General features: G+C 47.4%; 1 protein-coding gene across 1 annotated transcript in view; it reads right to left on the minus strand.

Annotated features, from left to right (window-relative positions):
• Positions 1-253: 253 nt before the first annotated feature.
• Positions 254-27,214, minus strand: part of TSPAN32 (tetraspanin 32) — a 30,657-nt gene continuing 3,696 nt past the window's right edge. Inside the window, exons 4-8 of the mRNA XM_026850651.1 lie at positions 21,722-21,803; positions 7,909-8,010; positions 6,356-6,448; positions 4,676-4,759; positions 254-2,442 (exon numbers count right to left, since the gene is read on the minus strand). Of these exons, the coding sequence (XP_026706452.1) occupies positions 2,347-2,442; positions 4,676-4,759; positions 6,356-6,448; positions 7,909-8,010; positions 21,722-21,803 (457 nt within the window). The 3' untranslated portion in view covers positions 254-2,346. The remainder of the gene's footprint in view (positions 2,443-4,675; positions 4,760-6,355; positions 6,449-7,908; positions 8,011-21,721; positions 21,804-27,214) is intronic.

A 27,214-nucleotide genomic window follows, 5' to 3' on the forward strand; every position in this document is an offset into this window, starting at 1 on the left:
CTGGTGGTGAAGCTTTACTGGAGATCTTTTCTACTTGACTTTAAAGTTGATGCAACTTCAGCAGGTAACCCACACTGATAACTCGTGCCACTGATTTGCTCAATCTCTAATGTTTTTTGACATGGTAGAACTTCATCACAGAGCGGTGGGGCAAGACCTGACTACCTAGTGTTCAAAAAAGTGGAACTGCAGAGATCTTCCATACAGATACTTAAGTCTTTAGTGCTTAAATGTGTCCTTAAGCTTTTCTTTCCTGCCCCTGCTTGTGTTACTCTGCGTGAGGTACATGCCTGCTGCCCCAGCAGCTGGTCAAGGGTAGGACGAGTCTGATGAGCAGCTCCTTTTCCTCCAAAGGACCATTGACATCCTCTCCCTCTTGGGTTCTGGGACAGGCCAGCGCCAGCTGCCCAGGGAATATCTCTTCCCAGCACTGAAAGAATTACTTGAGGGCTCTCCCATGACGCAACCCCCTGAGCAATGCAGGCAGCCTCATGCACGGCAGCAGAAGAAGGAATGACAGCCTTTTGCAAGAAATTCATCTGTACTGAAGCAACCATGAGTCACATGAGTTGCCAGCTGGCCTGAGGAATAACAATAGCAGTGGCCTGGACAAGACCAGCTGGAGATCACAGGGGAGATTGTCTCTCTCTAGAGAGGGATTTACTTAACATTACCCGTATAGATGGAAGTGAATCTTTCTCCACTGCTAAAAAGCAGGTATGTTGGCAAGTGCATATCAGCACTAAATCCCTGTTAGACCAAGGAGTGGTGGTGACTGCCAGGAGGTGGCCTGAAGAATAATCCGAAGCAGTTTGAACTTGATCCTGCTTTGAGTGAAGTCAGTGGTGAAGCCCTACTGGTTCCAAGGGAGTGGGATGAAGAGCGATAGACCTTTCCCACCCCCCTCAATGTAATTCTTTCCAATATAAGATATTTGCAGCCATGTTAAAATGCTAACCAGGTGCTGTACTGCTGTTCTTGTACGTGCAGCAGCCCCTGCCTGAGGGCCAGGACCTGTCCTGAACTTCAGCATGGGGGTTTCCACATTTATCTCAATAAACAATTGCTACTTACTGCTTTTCCTGGCCAAAAGCCACAACAAAGGAGAGGGGTGAAGGCTGTTGTTGGTTCAACAAACATTTCACATAGCCATGTAGTTTCCAGCAGGTTTTCCAGCAGGTGCTAAATCTATTGCAATGATGGGTTTCAGCTCAGAAGCAGCTCTGCCTCCTCACAATGAGGGCAAGGCACACCAGGGAGCTGAGGTTTGAGCTAGACTGAGAGCTGAGTTCTTCAGCTGATTGAGGCTTTTAAAATTTCTGTTTATTATTGATAAGGTGATGTAAAGAGGACGTGGAGTTGGACATTGTATTGTTTGACCTGGCTGGAGATCAGTCCTGTTCTCTTACAGATTTAAACTTCAGTCATGCATCTACGTGTAATATCAAAGTCCTTTTGTATTGCACAGCAGCACGGTGGGTTAGTGAAACTAGATATACACAGGGCTAAGGCTGGAAGCTGAACAAGCCCCTGTGAGATCAGTGTGGCATTAAGCTCTAGGAGGTTGACTAAATCCTCAGAATTAAAAAATAATGTTGTATTGCATTAGCAAGGAGGAATAACAGAGGGATCTGTCCTTATTCTGGTCATTTGTTTCAAAGCTAGTGCTTTCTGATTTTTGCCCTGATTTCTACCAGAAGCGCTGTAAATCTGGCAATATTTGAAAATGGGAGAAAAACAGGAGATGGTCGTTGGATGCTTACACACTTGAGCATGATCCAGCATGTGCCCAAAGTCAATAATTATGAGTGTCCAGGCTAGGAGAGCACATTTCCCATCAGCAATGACACACTCTGTGTCCATGTATTTGCTGATAGCACCGGATCGGTCCTGGGCTGTGATCCAAAGCCATCTTCCTAGACACACTGCATCTTTGGGGGTCACAGGGAACTGCTCAGACGGCAGTGCAAGCGAAGTTTGTTTTAATGCTGTGATTTGATTTTTGCTGGGCTTTTCTCTCTGTTTTTGCCATAAGACTCTGTTTGTGACCTGCCTGTGGAGCTACAGCCCACATGTCCCCCGGCGAGGCAATCTGCACGTCCGAGCCCAGGTGCATGTCTCAGTCCTTGTCTGGTTTTGGTGAAGGTGTGGGGCTGTTCCTCTACAGAGCATCGTCTGCTCTGACCAGCTTGGAAACACACACCAACTCGTAGTGCAGGAAGGGGAAACACAAGACATGCGTCCCACCGCCTGCCCCACACGCCTTCCCTGGGGGGTTTTGTGGGTGACTTCAGACATCCTCCTGCACCAGGCTCGACCTGGTAGAGATGCCCAGGTGATGGGACTCTACCTTTCTCGTAAGATATATTTGCCTTTCCGGTCCAGGTTGTTGCTGAAGTGGATGGAGAACCAGAGGAATGAAGTCAGGATCATCCCATAAACCTAAAAGGAAATAAATGAGACAAACAATTAAATGCCACACTGATTATGATGCTCCATCTGTGCAGATATGCGATCAGAAATGTTGCCCATTAGTCCACTTGGCACTTCTGAATTTATGTATCGGGATGCTACATTTTTCTTGAGAGCTGTTTTTCAGTGAAATGGTGAACATCAATTCCAGCATCAGAGAAAATCCCCACACACACGTGGTTAAAGCATCTGATTGAAATTAAGACAGCACAACTCAAACCCAGTCCTAAAAATACCAAGAAATGAGACGAAACTAGGAAATTCAAATTTCAAATTCCTGCCACAAAACATTCCTCTACGCAAACAAACATATCTCTCTCATAATAGCCTTCTGTAAAAATAACATAGGGAGAAAAAACAAAAAACCGCCACCAAACCTCATGCATTGTTTGGAGTAAAAATCCCCAACAAAACAAAAAGCCCTAACAATATCCAACCCCTGCCCCATGCACGTGCACAGTTGGAAATGCCGAGGACAGTATACTTCCTTTGCACTGTGATATTCTACCTCGTATATCACACACCAGGATTCACACGGGCAACGTATCAAAGGTAAGGCTGCTGTGGGAAGGATGACGAGGGCTGCAACAACATGCTTCTTCCTCAAAGTCTGCCTTAACGTGCAAGCGCCTTTGGTTGCAGCTTGATGTGGGGACATGTGTGCATTGTTGGCAGAGGGACAGTGACATCAGAGCAGCTATAACCCTCATCGCGCGCTTCCTTTGCACCCTGCCATCACAATAGGGAACTGTGCAGTGAGATTTCCTCTCACACACACTTCAAAGATAGCTGCCTTATCTGGCTATAGCATCAAGCTGTGGAAAAAAAAACCAAACCCAACCATATATAATAAAAACGCTCCCTCTTTTGTCTGAATATAGCTGCAGTGAAATTCCTCCTATACCTGAGAAAAACTGGAAAGCGACACCAAATATTCACACATGACTTTACATTTATAGCCCCATAGCAACGCCTGATGGCTTTCCTAATTTACTGCTAGCAGTATAAAATACAAAAGTGTTTATTCCTCTGGGTTTTGTTTAGATGAAGAAGAGTCTTCTAACCCATAACTGTGCCAAGGTGGACACAAGTAGTTAAAAAAAAAAATAAATCTCCAAAGACACATTCAGTCAGGGAAAGATGTCCCAGCTGGGGAGCAGCATGGAGGTATCACAGCAGACCAAACTTCCCTTCATGGTGAAGTAGTAAGTCTGCTGGTGTGTACGCTTTCCTGGCGTGCCCCACCACACATGCAGGGCCCTCGTGTAGAGGTAATTACAGCGATAAACCTCTGTCAAGCAGTGGGTGGGCATATGTTTTAATTTGCAGTGTTCTCCAGCTCCAAAGGGACTGTCCCCATGCAGCCACCAAGCCCCCTCACCACTGACGGACACGCTCCTCTTACAGCATTTAATTTTTCCTTTTGTCCTTCCCTATGTAAGACTCAAATTCAGTACAGACCGTTTCTACCCAAGATGATCCTAACCCTAGTCTGCAAGATCCTCCTTGGAAGACGGCTCCTGGGAGCCCAAGCCACACGCTCTGCCCCTCTCCTTCTCAGCTTGAGCCTCACAAGCCCACGCTTCACCCACCACTGCCCGACATGCACCTTACCAGCTTTGTTAGTGGTCATTAATAGGATGAGACCTTCCTTCCCCTTCCTGCACAGCTCTCCACTTCACTGCTGGTGCTCAGTAGCTTTCAAGACCTTCCAGCTCTGGCCGCACAAAGCGACTTCCCAGGCTGAGCTGGAAGGCAGCCAGCAAGCACTGGGCGAGGAGAGGCAGCAAGTTTCCTAAAGTATGGAACTTTTACTGCATCTCCTTTTCCACATTTGTTGTTGGCTTCCCAAGTGATCCGCAAGCCCTGTGCCAGGCGACAAGGCGTCTCGCTTGCAGGAGAAGACGTGGAGGCGAGCCTGGGCAGATGAAACACAAACACTGCTGCTCCCCGCTGCTGTGCCCCTAGTTTGGGCAGAAAATCCATGCAGTGAACCTATTCCTGCAGGAAAACCCCTCCGACCATCAGCCTGGCCAAGACAGGTCCAGGCCCTGTCTTAATTTTCCTCTGCCACCACTTGTTTCTCTGCTGCCAGTCTCCAGAATCACCTGGAATCCCAGCTCCTGGGGGCTAATTTAGAATGCGCCTCCCCCGTTGGAGCATGCCTCTAGGGGCCAAAATGCAAAGGAACAACCATAGCTACCGTGAAGCCGATGGTGACACCCAGGATGGTGGAGACGAAGTCCATGTGCTTCTTCAGGAAGTCCTGGATCTCCTGCAGGCAGTCCTGGGAGGAGAGAGACACCCCTTGGAGCACAGCAGCAGCCTGGAGCGGGGTGGGGGGGCTTCATCCCCCCACAGCAATGCCATGACCCCAAATAGAGGCAAGGGGGGGACACAGCACTGCACAGTTGGGCTGCTCCACGGGCAGCTCTCCTTTTTTCTGCCGCTTGGTGCAACTTGGGAAGACACACACCTGCAGTATATTTTCTGTTACTACAATACACCTATGACTTTTCTTGGCATGATGGGTTCTGGACTGTGGGGATGTGTGTGAGCCCTGGTAAGTGTGGTCATGCAGAAGCTTTTTTCTTTCCACCCGCTGGAAAATGGAAAGAGGGAAATAAAGATGGAAAAGCAAAGCACATAATGCTAAATACATTCCCCAAAGATACTAATGAACAGCTGAATTTTGCAAGGTGTCTCAAGCATTAATATACATTAGCCTTAAGCATGGCAGTGGCCCCATGGAAATCCAGGAGGTGTTAGCCAAGACAGCCATCGCAAAAATGCAAGAGCATGCCCCTGATGAAGTGATCTGCAGAGTGAGGTAAGAGCACTCAAAGCCAGGAGCAAATGTAGTGCAGCTACCAAACTCTGTGGTTCCCTGGGTTGCATAATGCATTCTCCCATCCACCTCCCCCGGCTCACAACCGGAGGAAATACAAACCATTCGCTGGGGGAACAGAGTCACCCTACGGTGCTGGGTTTTGCTCTGCTCTCCCTTCCTGCTCTTTGAGCCAAGGCCAACCTTGCTTTGAGATGCAACATTCCAGAGGCAGCGCCTTGAAACGCTGCCCCGTGGGCTGGCACGTGACTGCGCAGCACAGCATGCTCTTAGCGCTTGACGTCTTTGCCTAACAACAATGTTTTTGTATAGCTGTAGCAACATGGTTTTGTTTTTCCTAGGGACAACATACATACTGATGCTGGTGGCTTTAGCTACTTCAGCTGATTTGGCTACTCCAGCGGAGGAAAAATAATCATACAATAGATTTGCTCAGAAAGTATGAAGTCTACGCTGCAGCTTCAGCACAAAGACAGTCTAATACTGGTGTCTTCTCCATCAACTTCACTGAGATACTGCAGAGAGCAGGAATGAAGTGTACTTGATGAAGCTACTGCTGAGCATCCTCATCCTGCTTCATGAATTTCTCATTTTAATACCTATTTAATGCCATGAGGAAAGGGGAGTACAGCGAATTCCACATTTGCTGTTAATGGGACACTTTAAGGCTCAGAAACCAGTGTCACATGGAAAAGTCCATCAGGTTTTTTTGAGTTTAGATACATGCCCGTGGTATCTCACACTCTGCACATGCAGGAGGAAGCTGGAGGGAAGCGACAGACTGCACACACAAACATTCTGAAGGCTTTCTAAAGTCACAAAAGAAACCACATCTGCAGGTGTGAGTCCTGCTGATCCACCCAGGCTCCTCCGGCCGGTGAGCTGACTCCTTATTAAAACAACAAACCCCAACCCATAGCAACCCCAATCAATGAAAAAGCCACAACTCATTAACACTTAAACACCAGTGAGGTTTTAACAGTTAGTGAGTAGTAACACAACCCCACTGTGGGGTGGAAGAAACCTTTCCCTTACCTGTCCTGCATCACGTGCTGGGCCAGGTGGGCATGTCTTGCTCTCAATGTTGGCCGTGTCCCCAAATGGGGAGTGCTTCCCACAGCACAGGAACTGGAAGAGAGGGAGAGGTCTGCCAGCTGCTGTGGCGATGTGCCACCCTTCCTCCCTGCCACCCCAGGCAGGGCTATACAACCAGGCCTGCGAGGAGCGAAGCGCAGCGCTATACAATCGACAACTGCAGCAATGGAGTTGTTTAAATTCAGAGGAAGGGAATGAATCTGGCCCCAAACTTGCCCGTGCTCCTCTAGGAGTGCTGCCCGGAGCTGGGGCCAAGCCCTCCCTCCACAGTCACACCAGGTCTCGCAGTGGTTGCTCTGGAAAACCCAGAAATGCACAGACTCACGTTTCCAGCACTTGTTATGGGTTGAGGCGGTCCCCTGCAACACCCACTGTGGAGCTGGTTTGCTATAGCCAGGGTGAACTGGCCATCTTGGAGCTCTAGCAGAAGGAAAACATAAAGGACTGTTTCTCCATCAATTAAAGTGGCTAAACCAAGCAACTGAGGAAGGTGGGTGTTGTGCCTGGTTCTCCTTGACGAGCTGGGCTCTTGGGGTGCTGCTCCTCAGTGCTGCAGAACAAGCACCACCACGCGTGGTCACAGCTCTCAGGGTCACCACCACTGTTGCAATGAGAAACATTTGTCCTTTTCTGCATTTTGAGAAGCACGCATGAAAGCGGCTTTGGAAAGTACTTGTTATCATGATTTAAGAAAACACAGAAGGATAAAAGGAGTTGTGTGGGAGGTGTCTGGAAACAGGCGAGCAGAGCTGACCTTCCCATCCAGCCCCGCTGTGTGCCATGAACTCACTACCCAAACAGGCCCTGCTGCGCCAGGAGATGGCACCTCCTTTACTCAGTGGGGACTCGGGAGTTTCTCACGACAGGGAACATCCTCACTCATCTCCCGTGGCTTTGAGAGTAAGCGTCTTCCCTGTGCTCTGGGCAGCCACCCTTAACCACCTACTGAGCTACAGAGAAGTGCCCTGCGCCAGCAGCGTCCTGGGTGCTGGTTTTGTGGAGCTTGCTAGCAGCCTCCAGCACTGCGAGAGGCCACGTAGCCTCCAGTACTCCTCAGCCATAGGCTCAAGGGTAAACAGAAATAACCAAGTCTAAATAATTATGCTGGAAAATGTGTAATTACTCTCCCCTCTACCCGACACGGGACACCAGAGAGGTGTATACCCATTTTCTCACGCCACAGATAGGGAGCAGAGGGCCTGCTGAGACAGACAACATATATATCAGCTAGAGCACAGAAGCTTTGAAGATCTTGCATCACGGTGATGCTCAGGTAGGCTTCCCTTCCCTCCTGTGGATAATCTGGTTGGTCAAACCTGGAAAAGGAAGAGTAGGAAGGCAGGAGCAGACTTCACAGCAGACTGGAGGATGCGGAGGGAAAATGTCATTGCAACATCCATGAGGCAGAGCACAGGCATCAGCTTCAGCCTGCCAAAACCACTGGGGAGATACCCCAGGGCAAGGTTTTCTGCTAAGGCTGACAGACAACTTACTGCTTCGTGGATGGCAGTCAGCTCGTGCCTCCTGAAGCTGGAGGTGTTCCTCCTCACCTCCTCGTACACAAGATCATACACATCCATCATGCTGTCTTCCACCTGCGATGAAAGCAGAGATTTGTACGTGCAAAACACTGACCACAGTCATCTCTGGAGGGAAATATGCTCCTCTGTCATCCCCCTAGAAGCCCTCCCAGGTACAGCAAGACAAGCAGTGCAGTGATTAAGTGATTACCTTGCAGCAGCAGGAGCTGGTCTACGACCCACCATGCACCAAGGGGCACCTACAACATGGTGAGTCCCAGAAGAAAGGCTGCAATAGTGCATGTGTACCACCTTCTGCTAGGTGTGGACCCTTTCACATCACAATGGAGTCTCACCAGATGGAGCTTTTGACCTGTTTTGGGTTTAGTGTCAGACAAGAACTCGGGTGCCTGTGAGCAGTGTGCCTCTGAGTCCCTCTGCCAGGCAGGGATGACACCATCGCCCCATCCTGATGGGGGACTGTGAGAACAGGCACACGTGACCTTGAGATGCTAAAATGCAAAGGTGAGAGGACCTCAGAGGGCTGGTGTTATCCCAGTGATGGAGCAGATCCTCTGAACAGAGCCAAAAAATAACAGAGTGATTCAGTGGTGAATCAGACCCTAAATATTTACCAAATGTGTGAGAACTCACAGCTTGACAGATCCCAGCCAACTCCTGCTTGGGTTTCAAAGGAAAAAATATGACAATTGCCTTCAGTGTCTGCAGTCAAACCCTTATTTCTTCCTTTCACTTTCCCTCGCTTCCTCAGCAGCATCCATCTGAGGGGGCCTGCAGGCAACGCTTGGCTTTTTTTGGGGAAAAAAAATAAAAATCAAGCAGCAAGACAGAGCAGGCAGCTGCGTGGGGAGGGACAGGCACTCCAGGAACAGAGCCATCTCTCAGTGAGGCTTTTCAGCTCTGTCTTAAGGGCCTGTGCTTGGAAATTACTCTAGGGGAAGAAAATCCCAATGCTGTCTGCTCAGGGGTGAAACCAGGGTCATTCAAGGTGATTACAGCCATCATTGCAGTATTGCTCTACCCTGCCCGGCTGCCCAAAATACAAGCAACTAAGGGAGGCTGATAACCAGGAGGGGAGAGAGGGAGATTGAGAAGGTTACTTGTATCCGACTTGGCTCCATGCTGCCAGGAATAGGGTTTGAGGGCTCACATCTGAAGATTTTTCCACTGCTATCAACATGGCATAGAAGTGAAGGGCTTGGGGGTTTCTCTGTATTTATCTGCAGCAAAGCTGCCATCACCCCCCTGGATGCTCCATCACCCACCACGGAGCAATCAGTAGGTTTCAGGACAACACATCTTTAACAAGAGAGGTCCGATGACGGATGGGGCACAGATATTCTGAGCCAAGCAAAAAGCCCTCCATAGCAAGGTGCACGATGCTGAGCACAGGTGAGGAGGGAGGATGCTCATTTTGTCACCCCCAAGTATCAAAGCGCATCGAGTGGGACGGGCACAGCAGTAAGACAAGATCTCTACCAGACCTGTGCGCCATCCTTCCCCTGAGCAAACCTTAAACCCCAACAAAAGGGAAAACACCCAAGCTTTTCTAGCTTCTTGTGGGCAATGAAATAGCTTTCCAGCAGCAGCAATTAAATAAATGGATTCAATAAAAAGAGTATCCATTTCCACTGAAGAATTGGATTAGGAATAATGAAAAAAGAATAATCTTTTGATTTCATGCTGCTGAGGAAGGAAGGAAGAACAGAGCTGCTGGCTTCTTAACCCAAGAAATTACTACTTTACAACTGTATCAACTTAAACCAAGGTAAGATGAGACTTTGCCTAGTGACGTTTCATCTGCAAAGACCATCACTGGCTCCCTATCAGCAAAGCTCTGATCACACCACCAGAACCAATTCCCTACGCAGGAAAGTTAATGTTTATTAGTATTCTGTGCTGGTAATAAACCTCTGGGCCCAGCTGAGCCTGATGTCCTCCTCAGCAGCTTCCCCGGTGTTGTGGTACACTAAGCAACCTGGGAGGAGGGCAGTGAGCTGCCCAGATGTTGGCAGCTGCTGGCCACTGCCCGTAGCTGCCTGGAGCAGCTGCCAGACTGGCGAGCTCCTCCGGCTGCACGAAGCCACAGGAGGATCGATTCGATCAGCAGAGGTCCTGCCTGACGGAGTGGTGCACCTTTGCAACTTCCTAATTATTTTACGTACCATACAATGACATTAAACATTGGCACTAAGGCTCTTTGAAGGGTGCGAGTGGATAGGAAAGAACTGAAGAAACAAGGTGCCTGTAAGGAAGCTATGACAGAAAACGATTCCAACTGTTGGAAACAATTAGGGAAGAAACCACAAGCAGTCACCATTTCACAGCCAGTTACCGACTACAGTGACGGTGATGATGATGAGGAGGGTAACCTCCAGGTACATAATGACTACTACAGACCTCAATTGCACCCTGTTTCTGAGCTTGCTTCTCAGTTATTTACTGATTGGGTTTGTTTGGGGTTGGGTTGTTGTTTTGTTGGTTTTTTTTTTTAATTTTCTCAAGCAGCCTCGAAGAGCTGAGAGCACAAGGGATTAAATGGAAAATGTTTTATAGCAATAATTTCCTTTAGAATGTGTGTCTGGGCAAGCCTAAAAGTACAATTTGCTGATTAGTCATTCTCAGCATTTCTATCTAGCAATTATATCTAGCATTTATATCCAGCTATTATCTGAATACCCTATTCAGATCCTAGTAGGGAATATAAAACTACAAACCCGTTTTTTAAAGAGTGAATTGACTATAGTTCCTCCACATCATCTTTCTGATTTTTGCTAGAATCATTTGATTTTGGAGGGGAAAATTGCTGTCTTCATACAGCACGGCGGCCTGTTTTCAAAGATTACTGCAGAGAGCTCTCATTCAAATATTTCAGAGGTAGGTATGAAGTACTAAATCTCTGTTATTTATCACTGGCTGAGCACAGAAGAGGTCTGGTTTAATAAGAGACATACAAGAGCAAAAGGTTGCACTGATGAGCCATCATCTTTGCAACTTTTCTGCCTCAGATGGGGTTATGTTTATACTCAGAGCTGCAGCCAAGCTCTAAAACACCAGTCACACCGAGCAGCATCTATCCAGACCAAAATGTCACACTAACTCATGCATGCCTAATGATGTAAAAAATAAAACCTGAAAGCACGAGATAGTCACCAGGTGGTTTCATGACCTGTCCTTATTTGCAACATTATTTTATCCAGCAGACACAAGTTCATCCCTATATATTCCTTTGATCTGGGACATAAGAGAGCGAAGGGCTAGACTGCAGCACTGCTTTGTGCTCAGCTGCTGTCCTCAGCAGACTCCTATTGCACACTCCACTGATGGGCAACTTTGAGTCCATTGCCTCAAAATAATTTTCTTTTTCCATTTCTTACACCAGGTGTTGGAGAAAAAAAAAAATTAAAATAATCAGGGTGCTTTCTCTCATGGTTAAGCAACAGGATGCCTTTTGAGTCTGAGTGGTTATGCTGATACTGTTAATAACATGCTTTAAGAAAACTGCAGCTGTGCCCCATCCCTTAACTCAAACAGTAGTTAGCACGTAATGGTCTGACACAGCTGGAGAAAGGGAGTGTGGGCTTCTTTTTGAAAGGCCTTACACTCCCCCCACGCATAAGCATCATTGCAGACACGTGGATTTTCCTGTTCCTAGTGACGTGCGACGACAAACTGCTGCACGAGTATTTCTGGATGAAGCTGTCCCTTGGAAGGAGATGGTGCCTGCAATGCTTGTCAGTAGAAAACCACCAAGAGCTGAAGCATCAGCTGGGCTTTGGCTTAAGAAAAATCTCCAGGTTAAGTGGTACGGACACATCTTACAGCAATTCTTTTCCTGGAAGAAGCTGCGTGAAATGTTCCAGATTTAAATTGGTCAAATAATTGCTGCCTCCCATTTCTGTCTGCATTCCTCAATGAAACATTCATTTAGGGATGCTATCAATGGGTTGCTGGATGCAACAAATGGAAAATCACCACTGAGATTGATGTGGCTGACTTCAGCTGACTCAATAGAGTTGCATTTTTCACTTAAAGTAAAAGAAAGAAGGAATTTTGAGATTGTTTATCATCCTCTAAGTCCTTTATCCCCCAAGAAGAAGGATTTATGACTGCAGGAAGGCATTTACTCTAAGCCATTAGTGTTCTTGCCCTTGGCTATTAGAATCTAAAGCAAATTTCAGTCTTACCTCCTTCAAGAGGAAAATTGACATTTTTGACAGGTTATTTATCAAGGAGAGTTTCTACCTGTGTCATGGTTTAACCCCAGCCAGCAATTAAATCCCACACAGCTGCTTGCTCACTCCCCCCAGAGAGAATTGGAAGGGTAAAAGTGAGAAAACTTGTGGGTTGAGATATAGACAGTTTAATAGGCAAAGCAAAATCCAGGCGTGCAAGCAAAGCAACACAAGGAATTCATGGCCCCCTGCCCATGGGCAGGCGGGTGCTCAGCCATCTCCAGCACGGCCGGGCTCCATCACGCGTAACGGTGACTTGGGGAGACAAACGCCACCACTGCGAACGTCCCCCCCTTCCTCCTCCTCCCCCAGCTGAGCATGAGCTGTCAGGTGGGGGATACCCCTGGGGTCAGCTGTCCCCGCTGTGTCCCCTCCCAGCTCCTTGTGCACCCCCAGGCTGCTCGCTGGGGGTGGGGGGAGAGGCAGAAAAGGCCTTGGCTCTGTGTAAGCCCTGCTCAGCGGTGACAAAAACATCCCTGTGTTATCAGCACTGGGTTCAGCACAGATCCAAACCACAACCCCATACTACCTACTAGGAGGAAAATGAACTCCATCCCAGCCAAAACCAGCACAACCTGTAACTGGATTTGGAACAGAAAGATCAGACAAGGAGGTCAGCCTTCAGTTCCTGATGCCTTTGCAAGCCGGAGAAGTCAGTAAATCCCCTCCTGCTGCCAGCAAATGCCTGTGCCTGGGCTAGTCTTGCTTAGATGTACATTGGAAAGCTAATGTAGCCTTGTACCAAGAAGTCTGACACTCAGTGAACCATCTTTGCAACAGTCATCAGCCAAAAATCCCTCTGCAGAGCTGGAGCTCAAGGCAAATATAGTGAAAGGAGATGTCAGGATTGTCTCAAAGACAAGCCCACCTTTCTTCTTTCTGCTTAACAGGAATGCTCTCAACATGGCAGAAGAGGAAGAGAGAAGCACGGCAAGCAGAAGGAAGATCTTCCTCTCCTGTGGCTCTTTGTGCCTTCAAGGTATCAAACCAGGCACGTGTGTGGCAGCCTCTGAAGAAACTGCAACCTCAGCACTTCATGTTTTTCCAGCATCTCCAAGAAGGATGTACTCACTAGCATCCCTTCAGTGGTGGCTACTGCAGAGTCCCTTGCCTAGCTATAAACTGCAAGTTAGTTAAGGTGTGGAACTGGAATAAAGTGGTTAACTCACTGGAAATCCTTCCTTGCTCCAGTAAGAAAAACACTTCTGCATTTTTCTATCTCCACCTTCCCTTTCCTCCCCGGTGTGCAGAAATGCATGTGTTCACAGCATGTCAGGAAGGGGAGGGCAGGGACAGATGCAACTGCTCGGGTTTGGATTAAGCAACAATACAACTGCAATGGAACAGAGGAGGGAAAACTGCTCTGGGTGCTTCAGCCAGGCTGCAGAGCTTGGATTGAGCACACGGTACGATGGGGTCCCCCTGCCCCATGCTTGACCAGGCCATCATGGCCATAGCTAACGGTCAGTACTGCTTGCTGCAGCTTTGTATTTCCTTCAGAACATGTCAGCTCCTCTCCTTTCCAGCCTTCCTCAAGCCAATCAACCCCAGCTGCAGAAATCCAGCCAGTGCTGCAAGGCAGAGCAGCCTTTGAGGTCCCCACGGAAAACTGCACAAGGTAAGAAGGTGCTGCTCCCCCTTTGACTGCCGGTGATCACTGGAGACCACTGGTGCGAGAAGATGCAGATGAGGCTTCTAGCTAAATGGTTTTCACCTTTTCTCTCCAATATCTCTATATAGACTTTATATCTTTCTCTATATTAAAAGAAATATATATGCACTTCTCCCCACTTTCTAGTATTGCAAGAGGACCAAACTCTGACCACCTTTGGTCTATCACTGAGGGAATACATGGAAGGAGAGAGAGCAAAAAACATTGTGGAACAAAAATTCAGGAAAAGCACAGCCTTACAAAGCTGCTTCTCTCCCAGTCCCAGCGCTTCCGTCAGGTCCTTGCCCAAAACATATAAAACATGAGAAAGTACTGATCTGTTAAGCGGCTCACCTTCTCCTCATTTCCCATCTCCACATCCCAAAACAACAGCAGAATTCCAGATGTATGGCTGCTATACATCCTGCTCAGCCAGCAGGCAGGGGGACATCAGAGCCTCGTGCTCCACCAAGCCATAAACCCCCAAGGCCACCTTGGTGCTACCTGGATGCAGGCAGGAGCATCACTGTGTGGCTGGGCAGAGCACCACATGCTGTATAGGGAAGCGCAGAAAACCCAGGCAGGCAGTTAATTAACACCAACAAGGTTTTTCCTGAATTCTCCAGATACGGGGCAGCACCCCTTCTGAGTGACACCAGTCTCAGTGTATCAAAATCCTCATGGTGGTTTTTTTTTGTGTGTGTGTTTTCTTTTTTTTTGGCTGTTTTTTTAAAACAAACTTTAAGTATTTCAGTCCATTTTATAACAGAACGGCAAAACCAACAGGCTGCCAAGGGCCCGCACTGACCCTCTGTGCTCCCATCATTCAACCCAGCAATTTATGAACCTCCCAACATTGTGGTCAAATTATCTCAGTCATCCCCACTCTCTCACCCGTAGTACTTGAAACCAGGGCCAGGCAAGACTGCTTCCCAACAGAAAGCATTGAAAAACACTGAAAACTGTTTTAGCTTTACAAAAAGTTGTATCAGCAACTGTATGAGCCCCTACAGCTGCGTGAAAGCTGGATGTGCCACAGTGACAGCGACCATCTGAGTGGCCTCAGGTACCGCAGCTTACGCTGCTGGAGACGGGAGCTCCAGCTAATGCTCTGCCATGGAAAGCAGCAGAAACGGGGCTGTGTGGGTTCAGCGTCAGGGCAACGATAAATTATAAAACCCATGAGTGCGAGTGCCTGTGTGGTGCCTCAGACAAAGGAGAGCAGTGTCTCGCTGGGGGGAGTGGGCTGTTATTGTGTGATGAGAACATAAACACTAGGAAAGAGTCATGATATTTAAAAACACTAAGGAAGCGGGAGGGTTTTTCCCCTTTTTTGTTTTTCACTTCAGAGACTGAGAATAGCTCAGTGCTTACCTTAAAGTGATTATGCCTGGCAGAATAACAGCAAGAGCAAGCAGGACATCAAATTATTCACAGTGTTTTCACAGCCAAACCTCTGCTTTATGAAAGTGCTTTTGAAAGACTCCGATGAGTGTCTACAGTCCTGACCCAGCCCCACTGAATTAACAGCCAAAAGGAAGCTACCTGTATGCTTTGAGTCTGGTTTCAGAAAGTCCCTGAACACCTGAAGCTTGTGTTTAAGTCCCATTAAAATCTCTAGGACTTAAGCCTGCATTTAAGCATTGCCTTCAGCTGAGATGGACCAGACCCTGTAAGAGTTTGCCCCCACACACACCAGTGGCAATAGTGACAATATAAAATAGATATAAGCATGCCCTGGGAAAAACACAGACATGGTTTGCCACTAGAAGGACCTCTACAGCCCCATTTAAGAAATTACCTGGGAAGTGCCGGGTCACTCTTTGCAAACCTGCAGAAACGAGAGAGAGCAGGTGCAGTGCTGGCTTTGTAGACGCAAAGGCAGGATTTGCCTCCTGGAGACCCTGGCAGTGCTTTGCAAAGGTGCTGGTTGGGAGGAAGACCAGAAGAGCACGGCTGGTCCCACATGCAGGGAGGGAGCAGGGAAGCCGCTCTTCAAGAAGGGGCTGCAGATGTAGACACGTTTGTTATCTGACAGCTACGACTGTTAATTCCAGCTTTGCACCCCAGGCCCTGTTAGAAAATCACCTTCTCAAAAGAGACCACCTTGCTCACTAACAAAGCATGAAAAACTCTGGTTGCTCTTCCCAGCAGGAGGAGGGGAGAGCAAGCAGGTTCCTTGGAAGAAAGTTTCAAGCAGATCAAGACTGCAGGAGAACTGGAGTGTGCATGGGTGGCTTGTGTTCCCCACCCGTGAACAGCTAAATCCTCAGGCTTGTTCTCCAAGTGCAAGCAGTGCAGTGCAGAGGCTTGTGCCTGTCTATGTGAGGAGCCAAAACCTACTGGCGAAACCTCCTTTTGAAATCACCCAACAACCCGAGAAGCCATTTGATAGTTAAGAGATTGCTGTATTGCTGCGGCCAGTGCAAATCCAAGTGAATTCTTCATCCAAAGGACATGGCAAACAGGGCTTTTACTCCAGAAGTATGGGCAACTATTTGCACCAGTTTCAAATTTTCCTGTGTTGGGAAATTATAATTTAATTGGCTTTAAGTTAACATTTGCTTGTGAATGAACCTCTGTAATTAAAAAGCTCATTCTATGGCAAAACTCCCTTCATGTTGCAGCGATTTTATTTTCACGGATTCACTCTGCCCTCCTGAGCAGCTTACGGGGCCGGTGTTGTGGGGCTGCTGGTAGGATCTTCTAAACTGCTGCAGAGAAGGGGAACAGCAGAAGATGACATGGCATTGAAACTCCTCCAGCCTCTTTCAGAGTGGGGCCCAGAATGAAACCCCAAACCTATTTTTGTTTGGGTTAGTAAGGGTTCCAAAAGTCTTGCGTACTGCAGGTGCAAGGCTGCCCTTTCCTCCAGCCTCTGCAGGCAGGTTTTAAAAGCAGCAGTTAATGCGTGAGGAGAGAAGGGAAGATGAGGAGGAGGAAGCAGCAGCCTTCCTCACCAGCTGTGCCAGATGTGGCATCTTTCCCACATCCTTCTCTGCATGCCAGGTCCCAGCTGCACTGGGCCACACTGGGAATGACTCAGACACCTCACCTAAACATGCAGTGGTTTGTGGGAAAGGCGCTGTCATAAAAATAACTTTGGAAAACAAGACTCAGCTCTTTGTCTTCAGGAACTGGGACTTCCTAATGTGGCTAAAAACCATCCTAAAACGTCATCGTTTCCATGATTGCACAGCTGTTCCATCAAAGGTGCTCATGCAGAGGTCATCCCCTCTGCCCCCCCTTGTACGTCAGCCTCGGGTTCGCTTTGATTGTCCCACCACTGTCGTTCCTCAGACAGCTTTGTGACATTTTCCTACAGGACCACAGTTTGGCCAGGTGGTCCCTAGAGAGGACAATCAAACGTGCTCCTCACCATTCCAGAGACCCTTGTCTGCACTAGGTCAGACGTGGGAAGGGATCGACTCTCTGGAGTGATTTGGGCCAGGCAGAAAAGCACGCTGGAGTTTTGTAGGGCTTTGGAGGCTGGGCTGGGGTGTGCCTGGAGCGGTGGTCTTGAGAGCTTGATGGGACAGAGGTGCATGAGGAGTGCTGGGGGCAGCCGGGGAGGATGGGGCTCAGGAACAAGCTGAGCCAGAAAATACTGAACCAGGAACAGCTCAGCCCTACGGCTAACAGGAGAAAAGGTACTTCAAAAACCTCCTGATTACAAATATTTTCATTTCAGATTTTCCTCCGAGCAGCTGACCTGCCCAGAGAAGTTTTGACACGTCTCCAGGTGACAGCAACACTTTTTCCCTTGGTGCCACTGTCTGAGAGGCAAAGGGTTTCTTTGTAAACTGGGGTCTGACCCGAACAGAAAGGCTGCATGCAAGGCAGGTAGAGGATCTGGATGTTACTCTTATTTGTTCTTTCTCATTTTGTGCACCATTTTCTTTGCAGAACCCACCAGACAAACATACTTTGGGAATGTGTAGGTTATTAGTTCCTTGTTTAACACAGGCAGATGGATGAAGCTTGGACATCACAGAACCCATCCACTGGCCACATGGATGTGTCACTAGAGCAGGAATAATTACAATGCTACACGGAAGGATCAACCTTTTAGGGTAAAGCACGATAAATATCAGATTCATGATTTCTGCATGTCTGGTATGTGTTATTTTAAGAATAAAGACTACGGTGACACCAAGACCATCTGGAATGAAGGTAACTTGAAATTAAAACACATGGCATCTGTCTGAAAGAATTCATTCGGGAGCTATGGAAGGTCACAAAACCAGAAAAGAATGGGAAATGAAAAGATTCACATTTTCTTTACAGTTCCCATGTCTGATAATATCAAATATTTACAAATAACTCTTCTTTTTTGTCCCTGTCCTGTAAGAAGTACTGTAAACACAGCTCTGAAAGCGTCACAAAGGCAAAAAGGGCATCTTGCTTTCATCATGTTCAAACAACATTTCTATCTACTGCTTCTTGAAAATAACCATCAAAATGATTTTTCAGTTGAATATTGGGCTTTTCCATTTCAGATGATTTTCTGTAAGAGGGGTCTGCTTTATGAAGAAAATTTAGGTGGGGTTTTGGTTGTAGGTTTTTTTTTTGATCGCGAGGAGTAAACCACGGAGAGCCCCCTCGGTGGTTTGGTGCAGGAGGGACCTCCCGTGCCCTGGTTTGCAGAGGGAGGGGAGGGCTCTGCTCCCAGCGCTGCCATGGGGAGGGAGAGGACGGGATCTGCTGACGCCAGCTCCCAGCTGGCATTTCCAAACTGAACAGGCTGTTTTTCTGTCTAGCTTTTCACTGGAAAATCAACGTACTTTGCATGGAGAAAATACAAATTTTTGTTTCAGCAATGAACGCGGGGGCAGTAGGCCCCCAGTGCTCTCAGGGGCACTGATTCAGGCACATGTGATGGGCATATTCATCCATATTCAGTTTTACATCACCAAATTCTCTTCCTTTCTTGATAACTGTGTACATCATATCAGGCTTAAAAGACACCCGTCAATTTGGCTGAGCTTGATTTTTTTCCCTCAATTATTGCCTCAATTAACTATTGCTGACAGTACTGCCACGCTGTAGGCTGGGGAGGACACCTGCTTTAATTTTGCTCTTTGCCTTAAGAAAGTCAGACAAACAAATGGCTCCATAATGAGACTCTAGGAGGCTCCATTCACTTTTCTTTATGGTGGCACTACCTGTCTTTCTGTCCTGGAGGGGCAGTCACATCTGCCTTGCTTTCTCACATGTGCACTGCTCTCACTGGTGAGACAGGTTACCTTCCAAGCTAAACTGAATTTCCACATGTTTTGTAAGTGACATGCCTAATTAAATCTTTCCTCATTTACATTCCTTGTTTCTCTTTGCATTTTAGGAAGCAGAGAAACCCAAGACGATCTCTAATTGTATTTTAATTTTTCTGTTGTCAGAAACACTGCTGGTTTTCTTTACCCAGAAAGTAAACATTTTGCAAGAAAACTTCATTTTGCCTAGTGGAAGCTGTTTTGCTTAAAGAAACTGAACCAACTACTAAGGCTAACCATAACACATGGGTGCAATTATGGGCAGGGCACTCAAAGCAAAAAGTAAAACCCAGGAAAATAATTTGAAATAAAACAGATGTACTGATTAAAAGATATACAGAGAAAGTAATTATTCTCCTTTAAATATTTTCAGCAAAATATTTTTTCGAATGGCACGTCCCTATATTAACCCAATATACAACATTTTCTTGCAGCCTATTCCATGCTTGTGGATTAAAAAGTCTAACTAAATAGTCTGTCCGGATAATGCAATTTCCCAAGACCAACCAGACACACTTTCTGGTGCCATTTCTCCTTTACTAACACAGCTGTTGTTTCAATCTCTCATTACAAACTTCTGCAGGAGGAGGAGGAAAGTGCTTTGTGCTGGTCATGAAAACAAGATTATTTCCATATTAAATTGTTAGTGTGAATATAATAAATTTTGATACTTTAGCCTGAAACCAGGGAAAATATATATAGAGGTTGTGGAAAGACTTTCTCATGGATGTTTCAGTTCTGACTGAATCTGCTTCAGCCAGGTAAGTGTAGAGATAAAAGATGCTGCTGTGCCATCAGTACTCACTCTAATTTTCCAAAGCAGCTGGACATATTCACAGAAGAAAAATCCACTGAGAGCACTAAAGGCAAAGGCACCACCAGGTGCCACCAGGAGGCACCTGAGCCGCAAGCTGTTGGCATCTGAAAAAGCCTTGCTTTGTGTTCGCTTGGTTTTTATGCTCATGCCTTGGCCAACAGCAGGTGTGCCTGTCTCAGAGGAGGTACCTTTGGTTTGATCCAGCATAGCCATCTATGTATTTCAGAGGACTTTCAACTACTGTGGCCACTGGTCAGCTCTGGACAAACTTTCTAGAGAAGCAGGACCTTACCCCTCAACCTTGAGTTTGCCCTTTACACTTCTGCTTCCAGAAGAACTGGATTTTAATTTTTTGCACAGGACATGGATCCACTATGGGACAGAGCTTCTTGTCCCCAGGAAGTGCAGTTGCCACAGTCCTAGCGTGGACTGATTCTGTGGTTTTGATGGAGTTTTGCTCCTCCAGCACAGAACGAAATCTCATGGCCAGCCTTCTGACACACTGGTCTTCAATCCCCCCCAACATCTGTAACCCTAAAGAGATGAGCTGGCAGCATCAACATGACCCTAATCCACTGGCATGATGTTTCACATCCCCATGATCTCATCGATGGCCAGAACACTGCAGGCTCTGGCATGTGCCTGGGGCTGGGAGGAGCAAAACAGGATTGATCCACGGCATGAAACATCTATCAAAGGCCCAAACACTTATCTGGATTACTGTTAGATACTTTGGATGCTTGCCTAAAATATCAGTGTTCTGCTTTCAAAAAAAAGAAGTCATTATTTTTTTGCACTCCTACATTTCTCTCTTTTTGTTTTGTTTTGTTTTGTTTTGTTTTGTTTTGTTTTGTTTTTTGAGTGCAGGGATGCAGGAAGGGCAGTTAAGATCAAGCTACAACAAAGTCCTCTGAATGGGAAGAGGAATAAATATACAAAAAACAAATTTATATCAGATAATAAAGGGGTAAAAAAAAAAGTCTAAACTTCTTTAGGCTACTAAATATTAAGTTCAATTTCTGCATTCCCCAGCAGCCTGCTACCCTGGCACCAGGAGCATCCCAGCCCCCGGGTAAGGGCACCCACTGTGATGCTGTCCCTTAGCAAAGCTGCATGCCTCAACTCGACTTCCCCAGCACTGTGCATCCCCAACAGCATCCATCTACCACAGCGCCAGCAAGCTCTGGGTTAACAGTTCAAAACCCAACTCTCTTGCAAATTTGACCTCACACAATCTTCTCTTTCTGGTCCAGTGTCACAGCTGACCGTCCAGACACCATTTTTCACGCTAGTGTTTTTACTGTACCACTGCTGGCAGTTAATAAAGACATCTCCTGGGTGTTTATCCTGGCCACTGCCAGAGACAACCTGAACAGTCACAACCCGCCACCTCCTTCGAACTGACTTTAGCAGGAATTAGAGCTGGCTGAAAATCACTTTTCAAAAGTCAAGCATCTCATTTAAAACAAAACAAAACAAAAGCATCCCTTGCAAAAAGATCCAAAAGCTATTTAAAATGAGACTCGCATTTTGTTTTGCCTTCAGGACAAAGAGTTTGCCCTGCGTGGGGGTTTCCATGGCTTCTCCCTTCAGATGACCCCATTGGAGAGGCAGCTGACGAAGGCGGCTCCGTTCTTGCAAAGGACGGATGCGACAGAGCATGCATCTGATAGACCTCGGTATGGACGGCTTAATTACCACCAGATGTCCCTTTTATGGGAGAAATAGTTGCTACAAAAAATATCTCTATCTGACGAGATGCTGGTGGTATTTCCTAGCAGCCGAAGCTTACCTCCGTGCTGTGTGTGTATCTCCAGCAGGCAGCTGGGATCAATCCCCAGAAGGCCAGAGCAAAACAGAAAAATCCCTGAGGATAAAGAGGGAAAATACAATCAGTTACAGCATGGGGAGAAAAATATCCATTTGAAAACACCGTCAGGATGTATTTAATATGCTCCTCTGAGCAAGTTTAGTTAAAATTAGAACTAAGCATCCCTCATAATGCTGGTTACTTAAAACAAATTAGATGGATAATAATGGGATTCTTCATCAAGAGCCCTCTAGTTACACTGTGGCCATCTGAAGAGGTTTACCAAAAAAGCACCTGGCTTCCTGAAGAGCAGTTAACCTACTCTGTCCAAATTAAAAAAAAAAAAAAAAAAAAAAAGAGATAAACCCATTATGTTTACAGTATGCTCCTCTTCTGCAGCAGCGCTTTACCCCAGAATAGCATCTCCTTACTCAGGATTCAGTCCTCTGTGTTTAAAACTCAGCTATCAGTTGCAAACAGGGGAAAACCCCACAAATAGTCCATGAAGAAGCAAGTAATTGGGATGGAAAGCAACCTGAAACTGAGCTGGGCTTTCCTCCATTAGCAAGGTGGCAGCTGCACAGCCAAGCCGCCTTCCTTAAATCAGCATCATCCTAGTTAGACAAAAGGATGACAGAAATATAATCAAGGCCAGAAACTGACCCTGAAGTGTCTAAACAATAATGGCAGCAACGCAGGAGGCAGCTTGACTTTTGTCTTCTTCCCTAGGCTTGCAGAGCTGGAAGTTACACACATTGTCTCTTTATTTGAACAAATCTGGTCCAAAAAAAAGAACCCTGATGTAAACAGCGCTTGCCTGTTGTGACAGCTGGACCAAAGGATCTTGTTCACATTTAAAAAAAAAAAATTAAAAAGGAAGAAAAAAAGTTCCTGTAAAAGCGTCTGAAGGCCAAATGGGCTCATCAAATATGAATCCACAGCTTAGTCTTGGAATGGCAGAAGATGATGAATAATCACTAGTTGAAAAATATTGCCCTTACAAGTTTTTCTGTGAAACTGTCCCTCTTCCAACATGAAGTTATGTACCCAACTGACTGCAGCCTATTTTGGTTTCTAAATTTTTTCTGTGAGTACTTTAATAGTATGATAGACCTGAAATCCCTTTAAAAACATTAAATCTTTCATGAAAGTTTAACAAATTCAAGTTTAAGGAGAACAAGAAGAGTGTTGCTGCTACCAATTCTGCTTCACAAAAATCTTTTGCTTCAAAAGTATGGTGGTTCTTTTTTTTTTTTAAAAAAAAAAGCCCCAAACGCCTCTGTATGTAGCAAGAAAGGAAAATGTGATACTTCAAATCCTGGAAATGAACATGAACATGCCAAGAAACTGCCTTTTGCTGGTTCTTGTCCATCTGCTGCCTGCTGTGTTTCTCTGCTCATGGCCGGACGATGCCCTGCCCAAGGGCTTTGCTCCAGGAACACGACTGCTGTTGGCATTTCACCACTTTTTCGGAGCTGCCTTGTTTCAGGCTCTGCTTCAGACACTGGGGAAAACCCTGTTATGGTTCTTATGAAAAACTTTAAATTATGTATGTCCAGCCTCTCCTTTTCTTTTATTTTTTTGGCAGCTGCCTGGCCGTATAGGTGGTGAGATCACTCGCTGCCTTGCCAGGAGCTAAAATGGGATAACAGAAGACCCTAAAGGAGATGAAAGTCTGATCAAATGCTGACATGACAAGGGGGATACACGTAGAGAAGACAGGGCAGAGCATGCAGAGTGAGATGCCACGGACCAAAGCATGGCATGACCAAGCCTGAACCCAGCCGGGGTGGGCGGTTCAACCCCTCCAGGTACAGCAGGAATCGGAGGGGGAGGACGTGAAGTTACACGGGCATTTCACATTGCTCCTCACTAGGACCAGACCCTGCATTTTGCACCTCCTCCAACAACTTCTCCCCCAAACAAACAGCATAACAAAGTCCATTTTCACTTAAATCAAACTCAGAGGCAAGAAAAAACAAGGAGACAATTATGGCACACGAAAAAAACAGCTCTGACAGCAATGTGAAAGCTCTTCCACACATTGTTCCAGTCAGAAGTTAATTGAGAGGACTCTTGATGAACCTGGAGAGTGAGAACAGTGTTGTGAGTGGGACCACCCAGTTTTCTCCCCCCCTCCCTGTGCTCACCCTTCCTTCTCCCACCAGCTCCAGCACTTACATCTCTCTGGGGCCAGAAACCCCAGCAGATTAAAATCCTCCTTTTCATCTTCCCTTTCTCAGCTCCACCCCACATCTCAGTGCTTCACCTCCAGCATCAGCTCTCCCTTTATTTCTGTCTAGCTTCTCTGGGAATACCAAGACACGGCCCCTTGGGAAGCTCCCCCTGCATCCAGCCGGTGTGCAGCAATTACGTGGCTCCGAGAACATCTTATAAATTAATTATAGGCTGCTTTTTCTCTTCCCAGCCAAAAGGCTTTTGGAAGAGCAACTTTCTAATTACATTAGAAGACATTTGGAGGAAAAAAGAAAAAGGCAACAGATAGTTTGCATACAAAATATGGAAGGGTTGAGGCTGGTTCACCATCTCCCAGACCTTTGGAGCTCCTCGGGGCTGGCCGCGGGCTGCTGCCTGCTGCCCTTGCAGGAGGCAGCCACATCAGCCCCACAGAGGGATGTCACCAGCCAGACATCAATTACTCTTTTATGAATGACCTTGTTTCTATCCTTGCTGCAAGGAACAATTTGTCTTCAAGAGACTCAGCAGAATCCGCAGAAACAGCGTCTCGTCTGTTGGCTGGTGTATCTTTTACTTCACCTTTCTGATGTTTCCCCTTTGGTTAAGGGGATCTGCTTTGGACGAGGGAGGGATCCTTTAGCTCAGACCGGGTCCAGTAGCTCTGCCAAACCCCTGCACATCCAGGGAAGGAGCCGACCTGTGCCCTACTCGGCTCCAGCTGCTTTTTGGTGCTGCTGTGGCCATGGCAAGGGCCAGCTCTCTGCCAGACTTCACAGCCCAGGGGCAGGGCAGGGGGAGCTTATTTCAGATTGACTCCATCAGGTTGCATCCCTCCCTCCCTGACCCAATTCATCTAAGAGCACACAGCATTTTTGCCTTTCAACATAGCAAACGCAAGCCAGTGATCTCAGTCCGAAGAAGGAATCTCTCCTCAGCTCCAGCTGAGCACATCAGCTCTGCCTGCATCCGCTCCCCTGTACACGGATGCCTCACTCAGGAGGGCTGCGCCACGAGAGAGAGCACAGGAGGCAGATTCATTGTGAAACCAAGATGCTGAAGTGTGCTGCAGTGTTATTAAGGACCCTTTACACACTTGCCTGCAATGATGCACCTGGGAACAGCAAAGCAAACAGCCTGTGCTGTGTGCTGGCCCTACTGGCACATCATTCTCGGTGAAAAAATGGGTTATATCAGCTACTCACTAAGGCTTTTTTACCACAGAAATTGTTTGGAATCTGTGCTTGGAACAGCTGCTCCATCCTGAACACAAATTTTGCTCTATACAGGTGTTTTTTAGGCTGGAACGTTTAGGTGTAAGAATTTCAGCTGGGATATTCTGGTTGGCATGTTGCTCCATGCTTTTCTTTTTTCTCCCCTCTCTCCACCTGACCAGATAATAGCACATGGTGCCTTAAACCCCACTGGAGCCAGAGTCTTTCCTTCGTACAAGCAGTACTAGCAAAACTGCAGTTTTCCTTCCTTCTCCTCCACTTCCATAGTGACAAGGCCTTCATGGGCCCGAGAGCTGCAGGATGTTTACATTCAGGACTGACGGCACCACAGATCACCAAAAAGTGGGGTTTGCCAGAACTGGAGGACAGTCACTAAACCTGTCACCACTCTCCCTGCTTAAGAGGAGCTTTGGAGATGACAGTCTAGGATTTCAGAACATAATTTTTTATTCTTAAGTTCTCAGTTACTCTCTAGAAACCAGCTTCCTCACAAACATCAGTGGGTGCACAAGCTGGCTGGGCTGGTGATGCTGCAGGACGAGCTCCCGAGATACATGTGCTTTAGCCAGTTTGACCTGCTCTGGTTTCTAACCACTGCACACCCATTACTGTTATTAGGATCAGCACCAGTAAGGCCTGCAAAGACTGAGACCCCTTCTCTGTATACACACAAACCTCCAGAAAGCTAGGCAGGGTGAGCATTTGTAATTTAAATAGACAAAAAAAAACCCCAACAACCAAAACCAAACCAAACCAAAACAAAACCAACGCAAAAATAAAAAAGCCAGTAGGGAAACTGAAGCACAAGGAGATGGGATCCAGCCAGCAGTTCAGTGACCAGGGCAATGCTCCTCTAAGCCCGCCTGCATCCTGGCTAGCAATTCCCCTTGGGGGAGCTGGTTTACCAGGTGGCACTGTGGTGGATTAGCCACATCGATGCAGACATCTCCTGAGCGTGGCTTGGTTTCCCATACAGCCACAGATGTCAGGAACCAATACTCTGGTGTCTTCCCTCTTTGATTAAAGAGTGAATTAAATGGTCTTCTAAACAAGACACATGATTTGCAGGAGAGGAGAAGTCCTTTAAAATCAATAGCAGGGGGAAGCTGAAAAATCCTCGCTATTAACAAGCAGAAAAAAAGCTACAAGCAGGGAGGCTGATCACTTCTGTGAGCTACAGCCCCGCAGGGATCAGCAGGGCAGGAGGTGACACCGACGAGTTTCAGAGCCCCATGGGCTGAGCCCCGCTCCTGCCTGCAATGACACCTCGCCACAGCCATCAGGGCTGGCTCTCCTGCCTGCATTTCTTGCTTGCAGATCAGAGATTAAAGATAAGCCTTGGGAGGGGGTAGGAACTGGTGGGAAAACAAGCAGCAGGCTGGCCCTTGCCCACAGTTAGAACAGGGCGGGGGGCAATTTGTAGGAATAAGCAAAGCTGCCCTGTGTGATTTAAGATGCTGATGAGCTGCTTGAATAAAGAGGAGCAGAGAAGAAGGTGCTGGTGACCAGCTCTTGGGTATTTCCAGTTCATTTTTGAAGGGTTGGGGTCACAGGGCCACCCCTGCACTGGTTCTGGCAGCCGCTGCCTTACCCAGGGCCTTTCCCTGCATCTCCCGGTGCTGAGTGCCATGGCCCCGCGGGGAGCAGAAGGGGGACCCCGGTGGGGACTGGGGATTGGGATCGGGGATGAGGAGCCTGGCAGGGATTGGGGATCAGGGATAGGGATTGGGGAGCCTGGTGGGGCAGGGATCGGGGATGGAGAGCCCATTGGGTGGGGAGCAGGGAGTAGGGATTGGGGAGCCCATTGGGGTGGGGATGGGGAGCAGGGATCGGGAACAGGGTTCCCATTGGAGCGGGGAGCAGGGATTGGGGATGGGGATACCGTTGGGGTGAGGATTGGGGATGGAGGATCGGGGACGGGGAGCCTGGCGAGGATCAGGGATCGGGAATAGGAGATAACGATCCCGTCAGGGCGGGGATGGGGATCAGGGACGGGGGATCAGGGACGGAGATGCCGTCGGGGCGGCGGCCCCCTCCAGCGGCG

This window comes from Athene cunicularia, assembly GCF_003259725.1.
Source record: "Athene cunicularia isolate RWA chromosome 5 unlocalized genomic scaffold, athCun1 chr5_part2, whole genome shotgun sequence".
NCBI classification, from domain to species: domain Eukaryota; kingdom Metazoa; phylum Chordata; class Aves; order Strigiformes; family Strigidae; genus Athene; species Athene cunicularia.